Raw genomic sequence first — 20,572 nt, 5'->3', positions numbered from 1 at the left:
TGGGTGAGGAGGGGGAAACCAGGTAGGCCCCTAAAAATTCCTACTCAGCTACCAAGCAGGCAACTAGCAAAGCCAAGGCTGTGTACAGAGGGAGGGAATTGCAGAGGGAAGAATGGAGTGCTTGGGGTGGAGCCAGTTTATACAGCTCCCTCCTCCTCCTGATTGGCCTGGCAGCCCACGTGACTCTTCTCCAACTCCTCGCCCCCTGTTTGAAACCCTGGAGAGTTGCTGTCAGTCAGTGTAGACAACAGATGAGACCAATGATCTGAGTTGGTCTAAGGCATCTTTCTGGGTCCCTAAAACCATTGCGAACCTTCTTCCCAGGAGAGCTGGGGCACTGCAAATTCAACCCCCCCCCCCGCCGTGTTTCAGAATACACAGTGATGTCACAGATGCACAGTCTTTGGAAGCTTCTAGAATGCACGGCAGTTGAAGGAAGAGCAAGGAGACCACCGCAGGGGAAGGGCAAGTCCAGAGTGCCGAAGGCTACTGTGACGACTCAAGGGCCATGATTCCAGCTGGCTGCCAGTAGAAAGGAAACAACAGCAACCACCACCCAACATCTTCGCCTCTGGACAATGACACAACCTACGTGCCACCTGCAGCCCCGATGAGAAAAAGGAAAAGAAGGAGGAGGAGAGACCTTGAAGTGAAATCCTATGCGAGGGGAAAAGGGACTTTCCATCTGTTTCAAGAGCGGTTAGTTTAGCCCCCACGAAAAGCACCGAGCGAGAGGGCTGAGAAACATTTGCCAGTGGTCCAGGCCTACCCAACGGACAGAGGAACTGTGCCTTAAGCTGCCCCACCGAGGTGTCATAGAAGAGAAGCAGGATGGATGATGACCCAGAGCCCAGTTTCGACGAAGCGGTCCTGGGCAGCTGCGAAATGAGCGAGCAATTGTTCAGCGTCACCGAGTTGCAGAAATGCACCCTTGAGGACGAGGTGAACATCCACCAGGAAGGTGGGGACAATGGTCCCTTCATGGATCAAGAACCCACCAAGAAAACCCTTTTGGGCAAAGATGTGCCAGACCAAGCCCTGCAGACAGAGAACAAAGGGGGCATTTTCAGAAGGAAAGACCAAAGTCAGGCACCAGATGTGTCCGGGAGCATCAAGAGCAGCACGTCGAGTCTACGGAAACCATCCCGCCGCAGCATCCCACGACTTCCTGGTCAGGAATCCCGCCGGAGCAGCCAGCAATCTGTTGGTGTGCAGTCCCCACTGAGCCTGAACCCTTCCCGAACACAGTCCATCAGTGAGTCGGATGCGAAAGACATCACGTGGGTGAGCAAAAGGACGGGGAAGCTGATGAAGTGTCGAACCCAGCAAACGAGCCTCATATGGGAGCAGAAGAGCTTTTCCGATATCCTCAGTAATTCCAGCGACGAATCCGACAGAAGCAGAGAGGGATCAATGGAAACCCTGAATACAGTAGACGAGTCTGAGATGATGTATTCGGAGGAAGCATCACTGCAAGAGTCTTTGGGGAGCAAAGGGTGCCACAGCAGCCAGCAGCTGGAAGGGAAGGGGTCAAAGCGCAACAGCCTAAAGAGGGACTCTCGCAGGAACAGCCAGCGGTCCATGGAGATACCTCTACTGCTCCCAAAGGGGATTTGCCTCGACGAGGACATATCCTGGATCAGCCCAAAGACTGGCAAGGAAATGAAATGCAAAGCTCAACAGACAAGCATTGTTTGGGAACTGAAAACTCTCTCAGAAATCCTGCATACTTCCAGCCAGGAATCTTTCCCCAATGCCTTAGAAACGGATACAACCCCGTTGTCTTCTGAGACTGAGGCTGAACAGCGAGCCAGACGAGGGTCACAGCGCACTGTCCAACGACCAGAGAGCAGGCCGCCTATGGGTAAAGAATCTCGCCGAGGCAGCCTAGTTCCAGATGCCGTAAAATCCTGGCAGGATACCCAGAAACTGGAGGAGCAAAAGCAAACGCCGTACAGGAACGCTAAAATAGACACCTTTATGTCTGAGCAGGCCCAACAGACAGACAGCTGTGAGAGTCTAAAGGAAGAATTGTTGCCCCACAGTCAACAGAGGGATGCCTTGGTTGGAGCCCAAGTTGTTTCTCACCGTAGCAGCTTGCGAGAAGATGCCCAAATACCCCAGCCTGCCAATCAAGAGCTTGTGTGGGAAGAGTCACAGCCGAGCATGCCAACAGCAGTGGATTTCCAGAGGGGCCACCCAGTGCCACCCCAGGGCCTTGGGAAGGACGTTGGTGTTGGGAAGAAGTCTAATATGCCAGCTGGTCTTCAAAGCAGGGCGACTGAAGCCACCCAAGAACCTCCTCTTGAGCAAGGCACCTGGATCAGCAAAAGGACGGGCAAAGTTGTGAAGAACAGGAGCCAGCAGACAGACAAGAGTTGGCTTCAGTACTGTGCAGCCAAAAGGCAAAAGGTCAAGAAGTGCACCAGCCAGCAGACCGACGAGAGTTTCCTCCAGAGCTATGCAGAGAGGAAAATGAAGAAAGCGAGCAGGGAATCCATGCCTGCTGCCAGGGATCAGCAGGAGCAGCCCAGGACTGGGGACGCCAGCACTATGCGCAGAAATGAAGATCCCAGAGGCTTCCTGCTCCATGGTTCATATTCATTGTCACCGCAGAATGAGCCATGTAGTGCAGAAATGGTGAAGGAAGGTAACCGTGCAGAGGCGGTGAGGGAAGGTAGCCGTGCAGAGGTAATGAAGGAAGGTAGCCGTGCAGGGGAAGGTAGCCATGCAGAGATGGTGAAGGAAGGTAGCCGTGCAGAGGTGGTGAAGGATGGTGGCCGTGAAGATGTGGTGAAGGAAGGTGGCCGTGCAGAGGGGGTGAAGGAAGGTAGCCGTGCAGAGATGGTGAAGGAAGGTAGCCGTGCAGATGTGGTGAAGAAAGCTGGCCCTGCAGAGGTGGTGAAGGATGGTGGCCATGAAGATGTGGTGAAGGAAGGTAGCCGTGCAGAGGGGGTGAAGGAAGGTAGCCGTGCAGAGATGGTGAAGGAAGGTAGCCGTGCAGATGTGGTGAAGAAAGCTGGCCCTGCAGAGGTGGTGAAGGATGGTGGCCATGAAGATGTGGTGAAGGAAGGTAGCCGTGCAGAGGGGGTGAAGGAAGGTAGCCGTGCAGAGATGGTGAAGGAAGGTAGCCGTGCAGATGTGGTGAAGGAAGCTGGCCCTGCAGAGGTGGTGAAGGATGGTGGCCATGAAGATGTGGTGAAGGAAGGTGGCCGTGCAGAGGGGATGAAGGAAGGTAGCCGTGCAGAGATGGTGAAGGAAGCTGGCCCTGCAGAGGTGGTGAAGGATGGTGGCCGTGCAGATGTGGTGAAGGAAGCTGGCCCTTCAGAGGTGGTGAAGGAAGGTAGCCGGCGAAGCTCTCATGAAGATGGTAAGGGACCACTGCTGCTCCACACTGTAAAGGACCCCCCAAACAGCAAGCTTGTCAGAAGCTCTCTCCAGTGGCCAGATGATTCTGAACCCAAGTCGTATATGGAGAATGGCATGCCATACTCATACTATATGGAAGGGGAAGATGACCAGATCTACAGCATCATTTCTCTGGAAGATGGAATCTGGATGAACAGGAGAACTGGGAAATTAGTGGTGAGTCACTTTCAGCAAACAGGTAAGACAGCTGTCCCAACCATCAGCAGGACATCTCTCCTGGGAAAGGGAGGCAAGTCAGGAAGAGCTTTTGGGGCTCCTGGAAGTGGGTCGGATGGAGCCAGGAGTGAGCAGGAGGAATCTGAAAGAGAAGAAGCCCCGTCAGGTCAGGAAAGCCACCGTGGCAGTCAGCAAGATTCTGACCGAGATGCCAGCCTTATCATAGTGAAGCCTACAGGGGGTGAATCTCAGTGTGCAGACGATGTTGAGAAGCTCCTGAGCCGTCGCCTGAGCGAGGCTATGCTGTTGAGCGTAGAGTCTCCAGACGTGGGGGACGAAACCGCATTGTACACCGCTGTCTCTGTGGAGAAAGGGAGCTGGGTGAACCTGAAAACAGGCCAGCTGCTAGAATCTCAGAGTCAGCAGACAGAGGAGGAGCACATTGATCAAGTCCTTGTAGAGGATGTGGAACTGTCATCGGAAGGTGTTGGCCAGCAACAAGCACCTGGAGAAGGCCCAGTGGGATTTCCAGTGCAGAGCCATGATAACATGCAAGGGTTTGGAAGAGAAGGCCCTGTGGGATTTCCAGATCCAAGCCACAATAAAACGCAAGGATTGGGAAGAGATGGCCCAGTGAGATTTCCAGAGCCAAGCCACTATAACATGCAAGGGTTTGGAAGAGATGGCCCTGTGGGATTTCCAGAGCCAAGCCACAATAAAACGCAAGGATTGGGAAGAGATGGCCCTGTGGGATTTCCAGAGCCAAGCCACTATAACATGCAAGGGTTTGGAAGAGAAGGCCCTATGGGATTTCCAGAGCCAAGCCACGATAACACACAAGGATATGGAGCAGAAGGCATGGATGATGATCCCATCAGCAGAGACGAACAACCAAGTCCCGCGGGTCGCGGGTAGTTGATAGATCCACCAACCCTTGATGGGCAAGGGCTGCTGGCACCTCGAGAAGATGGAGAGCACCAGAGGTGCACAGACTCTAGGGATGGAGAACATGGAGGTCGAGAATGAAGTCTTGAAGATCAAAAGAGTAATCCTCCCAGGGACAAGGAAGGAAACACAAAATAAAAAAAGATGACGAAACCAATACACCGTCTTGTTTGTCTGACTGCGATGGCTGGGATTCCTGCATTGGTCCTGGGTTTGGACCAGATTTGGGTTCCTTCCAATTCTACAATTTCATGATTCAATGACTGAATCATCCCATCATTTGCTCTTCCACATCCCACCTCTTCCCCAAGGAGAGAAAGAGTATAGGGATGACGGAGGAGGTCTTTCCTTTGCATTTGTACCAAGCTGAGATTTTTCCACACCCCCAAAAATGATGGCTCCCTTATGAACATTTGCCAAATGAGAGGTGAGCCCAGAGAACTTTTCATTTGAAAGTGAGGGGCTCTTGCTGGGGAGGTGGGGGTGGGGGTCTTGCAGGACCTCATCCCACCTTGCAGGGCCTTTTTACCATCATGACTTCTCCGTAGCCCAGTGTGCTGGGCCTGGGGGCTAACCTGAGCAACGCAGTCCTGGTCCGGTCCCGAATCCAAGGGTTCCTCGAGGAGTCAGTCCAACAGGGCCAAGGCAGGTCACAAGGCTGGAAACCAGGCTAGGTCAGGCACAGGGAGGTCCTAGCAAACAGCAATGTTGCTCCCGCAACCTGGGGTGGTGGTGGTCCAACCGCCTTTTCTCTCTGGTGGGGTAACAGCCGGTCCTGATCCCCCGGTGACTCACCTCCCTGTCTCGCCTGAAGGCGAGCACTCCTGCTGCAAGTACTCAGGTCTCTCCTTCTCTCAGACCTCAGTCTCTGCAGCTTGGGAGACGTCGGTGGGTTACTAGATCCAGAGGCTGCCTCAGCCTCTCCTGACCCAACCGGTAGTGGAGCAGCTGTAAGTGATGGCCCAGCTGGAGGCAAGGAGGTCATCCCCACATCTGGAGCCAGGGCAGGATCAGGCCCCTGACTCGGCCCAGCTGGTGTTTGTTGCAGGGGAACCTGTGCAGAATGGGACTCTTCAGGATCAGGCCCCAGACTTGGTTCAGATGCTGCCTGAGGCAGATGATCCAGTCCAGACTGAGACTCCTCTGGTTCCGAGTCCGAGCCCGAGTCCCAGGCCATCACACCCAGGCAGCTGTGACGCACCGGTTCATGATAGCTGCCAAGTGTTATCCCCACCACCAAACACCAGGCTTAAGAGTGATGGCATGAAGCCTCACCCTCCCTCTGAGTTGGCTTCACCCCATACGGTCATCATCACAAACCAATGAGGAAGTAGGCAATTCTCCCTGTCCTCAAGCTGGAGCAAGAGAGAGGGGGGAGAAGGGCATCTTTTGTTTATTTTATCCCTTTAAACAAGGCATGCATAGGCACCTGGTTCCACATAACTCGCTTCCACGGGTAACAAATTGACAGTGCCAGCAATTCAAAGATGGCGTCATAATTTGGCAAAGTGAAAGAGTCATGCAGTCAGGGTGCAGCCAATGGGGGCATGGGGTGGGTGGGTGGCAATCTGTCAGGGATCTTTAGTGGGGATTCCTGTATTGCAATGGGTTGGAAATAATAATAATAATAATAATAATAATAATAATAATAATAATAATAATAATAATAATAATAATAATTTATTTATACCCCGCCCATCTGGCTGGGTTTCCCCAGCCACTCTGGGCAGCGTCCAACAGAACACTAAAATACAATAACCTATTAAACATTAAAAGCTTCCCTAAACAGGGCTGCCTTCAGATGTCTTCTAGAAGTCTGGTAGTTGTTTTTCTCTTTGACATCTGGTGGGAGGGCATTCCACAGGGTGGGTGCCACCACTAAGAAGGCCTTCTGCCTGGTTCCCTGTAATCTCACTTCTCACAATGAGGGAATCGCCAGAAGGCCCTCGGCACTGGACCTCAGAGTCTGGGCAGAATGATGGGGGTGGAGATGCTCCTTTAGGTATACTTGGACGAGGCCATTTAGGGCTTTAAAGGTCAGAACCAACACTTGGAATTGTGCTCGGAAATGTACTGGGAGTGTTTCAAGACCGGTGCTATGTGGTCTCGGCGGCTGCTCCCAGTCACTAGTCTAGCTGCCGCATTCCGGATTAGTTGTAGTTTCTGGGTCACCTTCAAAGGTAGCCCCACGTAGAGCGCATTGCAGTAGTCCAAGTGGGAGATAACCAGAGCATGCACCACTCTGGTGAGACAGTCTGTGGGCAGGGAGGGTCACAGCCTGTGTAGAAGATGGAGCTGGTAGACAGCTGCCCTGGACACAGAATTGACCTGTGCCTCCATGGAGAGCTGGGAGTCCAGAATGACTCCCAGGCTGCGCACTTGGTCCTTCAGGGGCACAGTTACCCCATCCAGGACCAGGGAGTCCTCCACACCTGCCTGCCCGTCTCCTGTCCCCCCAAAACCGTACTTCTGTCTTGTCCCTAGAGTTGGGGTCCCTTTCAACTCTACAGTTATATGATTCCATGGGTTAGAATGCACCCATCTGTTGGGGGAATGGGTTTGGAATTCCACATCCGATGGGTGACCCTCAGGATCCCTTCTCCACCTTTCTAGGAGTCCATGATTCCCTCTATATCAACACAGCTCAGTCCCTTCCTGATGCCGTCACTGAAAACGGTAACAAAAAAGCCCTGCAAATTCCTTTTCCTCAACAACACGCAGTCCTTCACTCCTAAAGCCTTTTCCTTTTCCTCTTGGCCTTTGAACACTTCAGTCCTTAGGAGATACCTGGTGACGTTCCGCCTGGATGAGAAGATTGATTCTGACCCGAACTATTATTAAAATCCAATAAGGGCTGCAATGCAAAGTGAGTGAATGATGACCTGCTTAAGTGAATAATGATCTTGTGTTTTCCTGCTTGCTTGAAATAGCTATAGCTTCCACTGAATTTCAGTGAACTGAACGGACATATAATCCTACCTGATTACTGGCAATCATTATGCTCAAAGGAAGGCAATTGGATTCTGGAATATCTCACTGTCCACACGAGAAGCATTGCCCAGGGGCAGAGCGGTGGTTTTGTAGATGCGGTTGGAGTCAGAACGGAGCATGCCAGGAATCTGAGATCAGCTGTTTGCAGGATCTCACCATCCTTCTCAAGTGTGTTCAATGTATGAAGCACTTTACTAGGGGGGCGGTTGTAGCTCAATCGTCCAGCAGCAACACTGCATGCACGAGGTGCTTGGCTCAGTCCCCAACTTCAGATGGGCTCCTGTGCAGGAGAGTAAGATTCCCCCAGCAGAATCACAGCATTCCATGCAGAAGGTTCACTGTTCCGTCTCCAGAGCAGGGGTCAGCAGCCTTTTTCAGCCATGGGCCAGTCCACCATCCCTCAGACTTTTGGGGGGGCCGGACTATATTGGGGGGGGGGGGTGAACGAATTCCTATGCCCCACAAATAACCCATAGATGCATTTTAAATAAAAGCACACATTCTACTCTACCCCACGGAGAGCCCCAAGGTCCATAAATAGCAACACCCTAGAGGTCCCGGGCCCTAAGGAAGTTAGATTAGCCTCAACCAGAGGCAGGGCCTTTTCAACACTGGCCCCGGCCTGGTGGAACGCTCTGCCTCATGAGACCAGGGCCCTGCAGGATCTGATTTCTTTCCGCAGGGCCTGTAAGACAGAGTTGCTCCACCTGGCCTTTGGTTTGGAGCCCATTTGATTCCCTCCCCCTCTTTCTTTCTTTTTTCTTTTCCTTTCTCCTCCTGCCATGAGGCTACATTTTAATATTTTAATGTTTCAATATTTTAATGTTGTATTTTAATGTTGTTTTTAAGTTGTATTCATTCAACTTGTTTTTATTATTGCTTGTTAGCCGCCCTGAGCCCGGCCTTGGCTGGGGAGGACGGGGTATAAATAATAATAATAATAATAATAATAATAATAATAATAATAATAATAACTCCTGTAAAAACATCAGGCAGGTCCCACAAATAACCCAAAGATGCTGATTCCCTGGATTTAGAAGGTGATTGGGCTGGATCCAGCCCCCGGGCCTTAGGTTGCCTACCCATGCTCCAGGGTCTCCAGGTAGGGCTGGGAGAGTTCCCTGCCTGACGGCCTGCAAAAGGCTGCATGGAGCAAGATGCGCCAATTCCCTCTCTCATAACCAGGGGCGCCCTACCATCCTCAGGATTGTGGGTGCCCGCTGCTGCCCTGTGGATGTGTGACATCACATGCGTGCCTGTGCTGTCACGTGCACAATGTGCTGGCGTGTGCGTGTGATGTTGCATGTCTGCCTTGTGGCGGCCAGAAGCAGCCCCTCTTCTTCCTCCTCTCCACAGCCAGCAATGAACCCTTTTCCACCGGGAGGCAGAAAGACTCTGCATCCATATCTGAGCCCCCCCCCAAGAATGCCTCGCTGGCTGGCTGTGACTCTCTCAGGGGCTGCTGCTGCCTGCCGGCTTTTTTCATTGACTTTGTGGGTGCCTGGCCCCCACATTTATATTATTGCTGGTGCCCGAGCACCCACGGCACCCTAGAGTTGGCTCCTATACTCCTAACATGAGAAGTCATGGACATCCAATGAAGCTGATTGTTACAGGATTCAAGGCAGGTGAGAGACAGTCCTTCACAGAGCACATAGTTAAACTATGGAACTGGCTCTCAAATGAGGCTGTGATGGTCACAAGCTTGGATGGCAGAAGAAGAAGAAGAAGAAGAAGAAGAAGAAGAAGAAGAAGAAGAAGAAGAAGAAGAAGAAGAAGAAGAAGAAGAATAGTAGTAGTAGTAGTAGTAGTTTGGATTTGATATCCCGCTTTATCACTACCCTAAGGAGTCTCAAAGTGGCTAACATTCTCCTTTCCCTTCCTCCCACACAACAAACACTCTGTGAGGTGAGTGGGGCTGAGAGACTTCAGAGAAGTGTGAGTAGCCCAAGGTCACCCAGCAGCTGCATGTGGAGGAGCGGGGAAGCGAACCCGGTTCACCAGATTACGAGTCCACCGCTCTTAACCACTGCACTACACTTTAAAAGAGGATTAGACAGATTCATGAAGGAGTGGGCTATTGATGGCCACAATCCATGATTGATCAGCCTCTGCCATTGGAGGAAGCAATGCTTCTCCAATCCAGTAGTTGGGAACCAGAGTGCCGTTGTGCTCAAATCCTGCTTGCTGGTTTCCCATTGCGGCATCTGGTTGGCAGCTGTGAGAACAGGAGGCTGGACTGGACAGGCCACTGGCCTGATCCAGCCAGCTCTTCTTGTGGGCTTTCCACAGGCATATAGTCAGCAAGCAGTGAGAATAGCAGACCATCCAAGGATCCCTATTTTCCAGACACAGTCCTGGATTTACAGAGGTTGTCCTGGTTTCTGATTTGATCTTGGAATGTCCCACTTTTCCTTTTCGGAATGTCCCCTTCCTTTTCCTGCCCCTATTTTCATTGGATAAACGTTGGAGGTATGGAGTTATGCAACCCCTTAGCCAAGGACTATACAACTATGCATTAGGGACACGGGTGGCGCTGTGGTCTAAAGCACTGAGCCTCTTGGGCTTGCCAATCAGAAGGTCAGCAGTTTGAATCATCGTGATGGGGTGAACTCCTGTTGTTCGGTCCCAGCTCCTGCCTACCTAGCAGCTTGAAAGCACGTCAAAGTGCAAGTAGATAAATAGGTACCGCTCCGGCAGAAAGGTAAACGGCGTTTCCGTGCGCTGCTCTGGTTCGCCAGAAGCACTTAGTCATGCTGGCCACATGACCTGGAAGCTGTATGCCGCCTCCCTGGCCCAATAAAATGAGATGAGCGCTGCAACCCCAGAGTCGTTCGTGACTGAACCTAAGGTCAGGGGTCCCTTTACCTATACAACTATGCAACCTTTAGAAGACATCTGAAGGCAGCCCTGTAGAGGGAAGGGGTGTGTTTTTTTTAAATGTTGAATGCCTCATTATGTTTTTATACTGTATATGCTGGAAGCCACCAAGAGTGGATGGACAACCTAGTCTGATGGGCAGGTATGATCATTACAGTGGTGCCTCGCAAGACGAAATTAAAGTCTCTTCGTCTAGCGGTTTTTTCGTCTTGCGAAGCAACCCTATTAGCAGCTTAGCGGATTAGCGCTATTAGCGGTTTAGCGGCTATTAAAGGCTTAGCGGCTATTAAAGGCTTAGCGGATTAGCGGCTAAAAGGCTATTAGCGGCTTAGAAAAAAAGGGGGGAAGCGGGGGGGGAAATCGGAACACTCGCAAGACGTTTTCGTCTTGCAAAGCAAGCCCGTAGGGAAAATCGTCTTGCAAAGCAGCTCAAAAACGGAAAACCCTTTCGTCTAGTGGGTTTTCCGTCTTGCGAGGCATTCGTCTTGTGGGGCACCACTGTATTATTGAAAAGGACGTCCCTATTTTCACTGGAGAAATGTTGGAGGGTATGGAACAGGGGGCTTCTTTAGATGGGCCCCTGGCCTGATTCTGGCAGAGCTTCCTATGGGCTTCCCATGGGCATTGGGTTGGCCACTGTGAGAGCAGGATGCTAGATTCAGCAGGCTGATTCAGCCGGCTCCTAATTTATATCGGTCATTGCTGGACTTGCCTTTCCACAGCTCTGAGCCCGACTCTCGTTCCTGCAGGACTTTGATCTCTCTTGCTACAAGCCACGCGTGCAGCCCTGACATCTAGTCCTAATTGAACACCTTTGTCCGATGAAGCTGGCATCTTGCGCCACTCAGCACATCAGGACTCACAAACCATTTGCTCTCTGATGTGTAGCGAGGAGGAGGGAGGAATGCAAAGCAGGAAGAGAGCAGCGCCATTGTTTCGAATCCTGCCTGTGTTCTCGTTTTTTATCCGATGAAGAAAACCAGCCATTGCATTTTGTTTTCCTTTCCTCGGCCCATCAAAGGTTTTCCTGTGGCAAAGATGGATCTAAACAGATGTGCTGTGAGAGGAATGTCTCCCTCTGAATTTCTCAACCCCCCTCCCCAGTTCCTTTCATGCCCTCAAATGTTTAATGCAAGAGCACCTTGCAAGCTTGCAAGAGAGGGAGGTGAAGGGGAATGTCTGCCAATTAGTAAAACAATATTTTCCTTGCAAGATGAGGCTATGACTTGGGGGGGGGGGGAGGAACTTACCCATTTGTAATTGGGCTTATGTGGAACACCAGAGGAATTAATGGAATATGAACCTGGAAGATTAAAATCCTGGATAACCTTGATAATGTGCAGCCCTGGGAGGTGAGTAAGAACACAGGAAGGAAGAAAAACAGAATACATAAATGCAACATTTGAAAACCAGGTTTCTTCCTAGTCATTTGGGATTGCCATTACTGAAAACTAGAGGAATAGCTTTCCCCCTTTGTGTTGTGAAGAGGTCTAGGCCAGGCAGCTGTTCCACAGGGGCAACTTTCCTTGGCATGGAGCCTCAGCTGTTCGATTTCTGCCTGCAAGGCAGTGGTTAAAGGCACTGAACTCCGTCCAGAAAATTGGTGGCTTGAAAACCCAGTGCTTTAGCATTTCCAACAAACATCCGTCAAGTCTCTCCTAAAAATGGAAAGCCCAAACTCCCTGCCTCTCTGATCATCCACTTGCTCTCACCTTTAAGACTTTTCTCTTAATGTTCAGCCCCAAACTAGCCTCCTGCCACATCAATCTATTAGATTCCATTGTGCACTCGAGGGTAGCAGAGAACAAGGTCACATCTACATCACAGGATTAAAGTTAATTGCCATAGCTTCCCTTCCAAAGAATTCTGGTGACTGGAACTGGTTAAGGGTGCTGACGTCATAGAACTACAATTCCCAGCACTATTAAATTACAGTTCCCAGGATTCTCCATGACTGCTGGAATGGAATAAGAGTGCTTTAAATGCTGGTGTTGTGGTCTTTACTGTCTTCTGGGTGACGCAGCCCCTTTAGGTGACCTGCCTCATGAAATCATGGAACAGAATCATATAACTGTAAAGTTGGGAGGGACCTCAAGGGTCATCTAGTCCAGCCCCCTGAGATGCAGGAATCACAGCTAAAGAACCCTGACAGATGGCCACCCAACAGCGGTTTAAAATCCTCCAGTGAAGGAGAGTTCACCACTTTCCAAGGTCATATGTTCCACTGTCAAACAGTTCTTACCCTCAGAAAGTGCTTCCTAACATCTACCGTATGTTTCGCTCTATAAGACGCACCAGACCATAAGACGCACCTAGTTTTTGGAAGAGGAAAACAAGAAAAAAAAATTCTGAATCCCAGAAGCCAGGACAGCCAGCGGGATCGCTGCACAGCAATACCGCTTGCTGTCTGGGAGAGGCTGCGCCCGGCTAAGGGTCCCCCAAAAGCTGTGCTCCCTTTAAAGAGCGCATGGAGTGTGTGCACGACTCTTTAAAGGGAGCGCTGAGCAGAGCCTCCCGCCTGCATTCACTCCATAAGACCCACACACATTTCCCCTTACTTTTTAGGAGGGGAAAAGTGCGTCTTATAGAGCGAAAAATACGTAGTTCAATCTCTTTTCTTGTAACATGAATCCATTGGTTCGGGTCCTACCCTCTGGAGCAGGAGAAAATAGACTTGCCTCATCTTCCATGGGCAGCCCTTTAGATATTTGAAGATAACCATCACACCTCCTTCTCAACCTCCTCTTTTTCAGACTCAACATACCCAACTCCCTGAACCTTCCTTCATAAGGCTTGATTTTCAGATCCTCTTGGTCACCCTCCTCTGCACACACCTTCCAGCTTGTCAACATCCTTCTGAAATTGTGGTGCCCAGAACTGGACACAGTATTCCAGGTGTGGCCTGACCAAGGCAGAAGAGAACGGTACTTTTACTTCCCTTGATCTGGACACCAGGCTTCCCTTGATGCAGCCTAGAATAGCGTTAGCTTCTTTTGCTGCTGCATCACACGGTGGCCTCATGTTAAGCCTAAGACCCCTAGATCCTTTCCACATGTACTGCTGCTTAGTCTTTGCTTAGTTTCCCATTCTGTTGCTTTTTGGAGGGGGTTTTACAGCAACAGAGATCACGCATCAGCAAATGGAAACCTGGCACCAAATAAATCAAACAAACTTCTGAAACTGTATCTCTGCAGCTCCATTAAGCATTAAAACGTGTTTGTGTATATATGTCTGCCTTTTGGATTTCCATTGTTTAAAGGAGGAGGCAAATTCTTAGCATCAGCACTCTCCTTCATTATATTGCCATCACAGCAATAAATAACATTTTCCTGACCAGAGATTTCCAGTTTTCTTTGAAGTTTCTAAAAAGCTTAGCCAGTGTAAATATCCCCCCACCCCCATGCTTTAATTTATCTTACTTGCAGAATAAGGGAGGGTTGACAAAGTGGGGTGGAAGTTTGAAGATGAGCACCATTTTTAAAAATTAGCATTAGCAGTGCCCCCCCCCAAGACTAAAAAAATAAGGTGCTGGTATTCATAGACTGATAAATGTGCCATGGGTGCCAGCAAAAAATCGCAAAAAAGCTCAACAAGTTCAATCCTAAAAAAAGCTCATCAACTTTGGTTGGCCATTACGCTTGTTCACTTCATCAAATCTGGCCCTCTTTGAAAAAAGTTTGGGCACCCCTGGGCTAGAGAAATTGTTTTCTCTCTTTCTCATAAGATTCAGGCCACATAAAACAAAGTCCTTATTCACACAGCACAGAGTGAAACCGTTATGTACTGAGTTGAATAGGATCCAAAATGCAGCAGTCTGATTGGTCCTAGAACAATAGAATTCAGAATGCAGCAGTCTGATTGGTCCACAGGAGCCACCCAATCCAGCTCCAGGTGGAAGGGAATCCGCAGCCTGATTGGCCTACAGGAGAATCCCGGAATTAGCCAATCACGTGGGGGCCATTGTGTAAATAATGGATATAAAGCAGACATTCTGGGGGAACTTCCATTCCTCCTCACCACTATGAGCTGAATAAAGAGCATGAAATCCACTCTCGACTCCGAGTATATTTCATAAGCTATGGAACTCTCTCCCACCGGAGGCAGGGATGGCCACCAATCTAGGTGGCTTTAAAAGAGGCTGAAACAAAGGCACTCCCAGCCCTACTCGATTCCTACCATTCCAAATGGAAAGCTACACTACATGAAAAGCTAAGAGGCTTGGGGTTTTCCCCACAGGCCCTGATAGTTGTAGGTTATGAGAAAACTAGAGCAATAATCCACCAACGAATTTGGGGTGTGGAACTGCAATGCCACATGAGCGAGTTGAATAAACACCCAGTAATAAAAGATAATGGGAGAGGATTTACCCCAGCAAATTATTGGTCAAAATTACAAATACCCAAATACAGACGGCCATTTACCCTCGCTAGATTCAACGTGCTGCCGTCTGCCTTAATGCAGGGCAGATTCGAGGGTAAACCATACGCGGAACGTGTCTGCCCCTGCGGCTTGATGGAGGTAGAAACTGTCTCTCATGCCTTGTTATGCTGCCGTTTCTACGGGGATATAAGCTCGGTATTTATTACCCCGCTATGCAAAAATCTCCAAATGAATCCCAACTTCAATGTCTAAAATCCCTGGTAGAGGACAAGGATCCTGAGATCACATTAAGGGTAGCCAAATCCTGTGCGTTTGCCATAAAACTTAGGGAACAAGCTGTGCTATCATAATGATTAAGGCCTTAAATGATAATTTTAGGTTATATGTTAGTTTTAATTTATATATTTTTAACTGTTGCTATATCTGTAGTGTCCCTGTTATACCTAATTGCAAATTCAAATGTATCCCTATTGTGTTTCATGACTTCCTTGATATTGTATGTGGGCTGGAACTGGTCTGTGGCCGAAATAATAAATTCAATTGCTTTCAGGATTAAACAAATTCAGGGAGGAGAGGTCTCTGCAGTTGGAGGCAGCGATGCTTCTGAATACCAGTTGCTGGAAACCGCAGTCTGTGGACTAGATGGGCCACTGGCCTGATCCAGCAACCTCTTCTTAGGTTCTTATGTGGGGCCACACATGATGGAGCCATTTGTGTGCCCACGGGAATCCTGAACCTTCAAATCACCATGAAGTCCACAGCTTGGATCCCATTGCTTCCAGTAGCATCACCAGGGATGTTCCACTTCACTTCTCCATGATGCTCTCGCTTCTTTGATTTCTGCTGCTGTCATTGTTTTGACAAATGCAGTCTGGAGAAGCGCCTGCATGGACTCCAGCCAAAGCAATCCAGAGTGTCTGCAGGCTGGGCATAATTACTACACATCCCTGGGCCCTTATTGGGGTTAACAGGCGAGCAAGAGGAGCCAGGAGAGCTTGTCCAATGCTTTAGCCTTGAATGAACTCCATCCTCTACTCCATCCCTCCGTTGCTCCGGTCCAAACATCACCTGTCCAGAGACAGAGAAATGAGAGTCTCAAAACACAGCAATGCCAGGAAGTGAAAGACCTATTTCATCATTTTTTAAAAGCATTTTTAAAAAGGCAATGTATACTTAATATCCACCCGATGTCTATGCACAAACACACAGATCAGAGTGATCCAGTGGGAATCCTGAGGCCTTTGTGGGCAGCCCTAGGCAGCATTTGACCCCCGCCCCTACATACTGCCTTCCCAAAGCCAGTTGAGGTGCTGGGTTTTGGGGAAGAGGCATGGGGGCTCTGGTGGGGTCATAGAGCCCTCCCAGCTCCTTCCCAAAGCTTAGTTAGCAATTTCCCAGCTTTGGGAAGGTACAGTGGTACCTCGGGTTAAGTACTTAATTCGTTCTGGAGGTCCGTTCTTAACCTGAAACTGTTCTCTACCTGAAGCACCACTTTAGCTAATGGGGCCTCCTGCTGCTGCCACTCCGCCGGAGCCCAATTTCTGTTCTTATCCTGAAGCAAAGTTCTTCACTTGAAGCACTATTTCTGGGTTAGCGGAGTCTGTAACCTGAAGCGTCTGTAACCCGAGGTACCACTGTATTGCGAAGGCGCTAGGATTTGGCCAAAGCCTTGCACTTAATTCCCAAAACCTCCTCACCTTGCTTGCTGGGCTCTGGGAAGGCAGTGTGAGGGCTGGGTGGGGTGGGGGTGTCAAATTTTGGACTTCCTCACTTCTGTGCAACAAAGTTAGTTCTGGGTCAAAATACTATTGCAGCCCACTTGGTATGAAAAATTGGACCGCCCTGTTCTAGATACATCTCTGGGAAATGCACAAGCAGGATCTGAGTACAACAGCAACTCTCCCCTCCCGTGTTTTCCAGCAGAAGCAGTGCTGCCTCCAACTGTAGAGGAAGAACATGGCTAGTAGCCATCCAGTAATTTGTTTAATCCTCTTATATAATAATAATAATAATTTATTATTTATACCCTGCCCATCTGGCTGGGTTTCCCCAGCCACTCTGGGCAGCTTCCAACAAAACACTAAAATACAATAACCTATTAAAAATTAAAAGCTTCCCTAAACAGGGCTGCCTTCAGGTGTCTTCTAAAAGTCTGGTAGTTGTTGTTCTCTTTGACATCTGGTGGGAGGGCGTTCCACAGGGCGGGCGCCACTACCGAGAAGGCCCTCTGCTTAGTTCCCTGTAACTTGGCTTCTCGCAGTGAGGGAACCGCCAGAAGGCCCTCGGAGCTGGACCTCAGTGTCCGGGTAGAACGATGGGGGTGGAGATGCTCCTTCAGGTATACTGGACTGAGGCCGTTTAGGGCTTTCAAGGTCAGCACCAACACTTTGAATTGTGCTCGGAAACGAACTGGGAGCCAATGCAGGTCTTTCAAGACCAGTGTTATAAGGTCTTGGCAGCCGCTCCCAGTCACCAGTCTAGCTGCCGCATTCTGGATTAGTTTTGATGCTTTCCAAGCAGGATACCATCACTCTCTCCTGTGGGAAGTAGTTCTATAGCTTAACCACATGCTGCATGCAGAAATACTTCTTTTTTAATTTCTTATTTCTCTGCTCTGTTCTGAATCTTCCAACACCTTCGTTGGACATCTATGAGTTCTAGTGTTATGAGAGAGGGAGGAAACTTTCCACTTTATGCCAGGCATAATTTTATAAACTTCTATCATGCTGCCTTTTACTTGCTTTTCCTCTAAAGTCCCAAACACTACAACTTTTCTTCAGAGTGTGGGATGTAGCAGTCAAGTACAACATTCCTTGTTTTCCTAGAGTGGACATGCAAGGGGGTGTTTGGACCAGCCAGTCGAAAACGTCCTGTTTCCTCCTGGGCTGGGACATACTTCCTCTTGCATGTGACTAGAGGTGGGCTTCACCTTACCTGTGCAGGTAACAAAAGCACAAGGCATGCAGCCATCTCTCTCTTTGACTTCCTCTCTTCGTTGGAGCAGCTTTTTAGCTAGAAATGCTCTGTTAGCTTTTAGCCAACAGAGGACAAAGGGGCTATCTCCATATGAGATAGACTCACATGTATATACTTCGTAACTAAGTCTGCCTTCAGGGATCCAACTGTGAACTGATGATGTGAGTAAACTACAGTGGTGCCCACAAGACGAATGCCTTGCAAGACAGAAAACTTGCTAGCCGAAAGAGTTTTCCGTTTTGGAGGTGCTTCGCAAAACGAATTTCCTATGGGCTTGCTTCGCAAGACGACAATGTCTTGCGAGTTCCTGCTAGTTTTTTCCCCCTCCCCCCTTTTCAAAGCCGCTAAGCCGCTTATCAGCTGATCCGATCAGCAGATAAGCCGCTAAAAGCCGCTAATAGCGCTAATAGCGCTAATCCGCTAATCCGTCAATGGGCTTGCTTCGCAAGATGAAAAAAACGCTAGATGAAGAGAATCACAGAATGGATTCTTTTCGTCTTGCGAGGCACCACTGTACTTTTATATATCTTAAATAAGATTGTGGAGTGTTTATTCTTTTAAGAGGGAAATAAAGAGGGAAATAAAAAATTAATAGGGAAATAAAGGGATCTTACTAGGAATCTATATTGAGAGGCTTAAGCAAGCCTGCAACCAGCTACCCGCTGTGCTTTTAAAAGGGGAATGTTAAAACTCTGCTAAGTTCTAGAACCTGCTAGCACAAGTTAAAGGTAAAGGGTAAAGGGACCCCTGACCATTAGGTCCCGTCGTGGCCGACTCTGGGGTTGCGGCGCTCATCTCGCTTTATTGGCCGAGGGAGCCGGCGCACAGCTTCCGGGTCATGTGGCCAGCGTGACTAAGCCGCTTCTGGCAAACCAGAGAAGCGCACGGAAATGCCGTTTACCTTCCCACTGGAGCGTTACCTATTTATCTACTTGCACTTTGACGTGCTTTCGAACTGCTAGGTTGGCAGGAGCTGGGACCGAGCAACGGGAGCTCACCCCATCGTGGGGATTCGAATTGCTAACCTTCTGATCAGCAAGTCCTGGGATCTGTGGTTTAACCCACAGCACCACGCACGGAAGGATGTTAATAAACAATATATCCTCTGCTGCCTCCCTGAACATTCCCCCCCACAGGGCTTGCTCCATCCTCTTCATCATTTTAGTTGCTCTTTCCCAAACCTTTTCCATCTCTACAGTAGCCTTCTTTAGGCGAGGCAACCAGAACCATACACCATATGGTGTGCTTGCACCATAGATTTGTATAATGGCACTATGCTCCTGGCTCTTTCTTTCCTGTGTTTCTCTGTTCTGCTTCCCAGAAGGCATATTCGCAGGCCCTGCCTGGAAATTTCGGCCGCTTTGACACATTGGCTTCCTGACACGAGGCCGGAGTGTTTGCAGCATCTATAAAAGGCCCCACTCAGTAGCAGGGCTGGCAGCTCCCTGTTGCAGTGCAAGATTGCTTGTTAGATTTCCATCCTGGCGGTGACAAGTCATGCACAAAAGGACTCTCCCAGAGGTGCTGAGTTGAACTGCAGACTTGTTGCAGTGGGGAATGAAGGAATCAGTGGACAGGAGAGGCTGGGAGAATGACTGATGGATTGCACAGGGCATTCATTTACAGCTGGAAAGAGACAGCTTTTCACTGAGCAAACGGATCATTGGTTTTCTGTGTGCACAGCGAGCCCTCTGAGCAAAGGATAACAATCATTTTAAACATTTCTGCAAATTTATTTTCAGCGATAGACCACTTGTTGGGAAAGACCTCCTGCTGAAAGCAAGGACATTTTATTTTTATTTTATTTTTTTGGCAAAGAGCCTCACTAACACTGAATACAGATGTTACATTTTAAAAGGGTTGAGCTCAACCTCTTTCTTGGAGGTTGGAGCTGATTTCTTGGAGCTGATTGAGATCAACCTCTTCCTTGGAGTAAGATCTGAATGGGGGGAAACACACACACACACACACACACACACACACACACACACACACACACACAATGTTCTGCAGGTTTTTACTTATGGTTCAATTTGAACAGCTGAGCTGTACCTATTGGCTAGCAACTGTGAAGTCACTAACATCCACCCCAACAGACTCTCAAGAGTGTGTTGCAGGGGGTTGGACTAGATAACCCTTGGGGGTACCTTCCAACTCTCCAATTCCAAGATTTTATGAGTGGTTTTGCAACCATGCTAAAATGTTGCATATTCTTTTTTGAATTAAGGTGACGTATGAACCCCTATATAGATCAAGGTATGAGCCTCCCTGCACAAAAGGAAGAGAAATACTGAGGGCTTTCGACACTGTAAAACGTAATGCCCTGTGGAACGTCCTTCTGAAAATTGGCAGCCCAGATAAAGCAATGATTCTTCAACATCAACTTCGTTGGACTGGTCATGTTTTTCGGATGCCTGATGATTGTCTTCCAAAGCAACTACTATATTCTGAACTTAAAAATGGAAAGTGTAATGCTGGTGGTCAACAAAAGAGGTTCAAAGACTGTCCCAAGGCAAATAAAAAAATATATAGTATAAACACTGACAACTGGGAAACACTGGCCTGCGAGCGCTTCAGTTGGAGAATAGCCTTTACCAAAGGTGTCATGGGCTTTGAAGACGCTCGAACTCAGGACGCAAGGGAGAAACGTGCTAAGAGGAAGGCACTCTTGGCAAGCCCCCACCATGATCAACTCCCACCCAGAAACCAATGTCCCCACTGTGGAAGGACGTGTGGATCCAGAATTGGCCTCCACAGTCACTTACGGACTCATTGTTAAAACCGTGTTTATGGAAGACAATCTTACTCGGCTATG

General features: G+C 49.1%; 1 protein-coding gene and 1 long non-coding RNA gene across 51 annotated transcripts in view; one reads left to right on the top strand and one right to left on the bottom strand.

The window, feature by feature from the left end:
- Positions 1-20,572, bottom strand: part of LOC308588239 — a 156,894-nt gene that overhangs the window by 75,985 nt on the left and 60,337 nt on the right. The window lies entirely within an intron of this gene.
- Positions 414-4,687, top strand: LOC308592431 (uncharacterized protein). Of its 50 annotated transcripts, none has more exons than XM_081203893.1 (4): positions 414-2,704; positions 2,831-2,857; positions 3,155-3,181; positions 3,236-4,687. In XM_081203893.1, the coding sequence occupies exons 1-4, from the start codon at positions 832-834 to the stop codon at positions 4,498-4,500; spliced, it is 3,192 nt and encodes a 1,063-aa protein (XP_081060019.1). In that variant the 5' UTR covers positions 414-831; the 3' UTR covers positions 4,501-4,687. The 50 variants fall into 50 exon arrangements, with proteins under 50 accessions (XP_081060019.1, XP_081060018.1, XP_081060017.1 ...); XM_081203892.1 differs by lacking the exons at positions 2,831-2,857; positions 3,155-3,181 and adding exons at positions 2,750-2,803; positions 2,885-2,911; XM_081203891.1 differs by having other exon boundaries at positions 2,750-2,857.

The sequence above is a fragment of the Podarcis bocagei genome (assembly GCF_964188305.1).
Source record: "Podarcis bocagei genome assembly, chromosome: 1".
Classification (NCBI taxonomy): Eukaryota; Metazoa; Chordata; class Lepidosauria; order Squamata; family Lacertidae; genus Podarcis; species Podarcis bocagei.
This window is presented reverse-complemented; position numbering and strand designations above follow the sequence as displayed.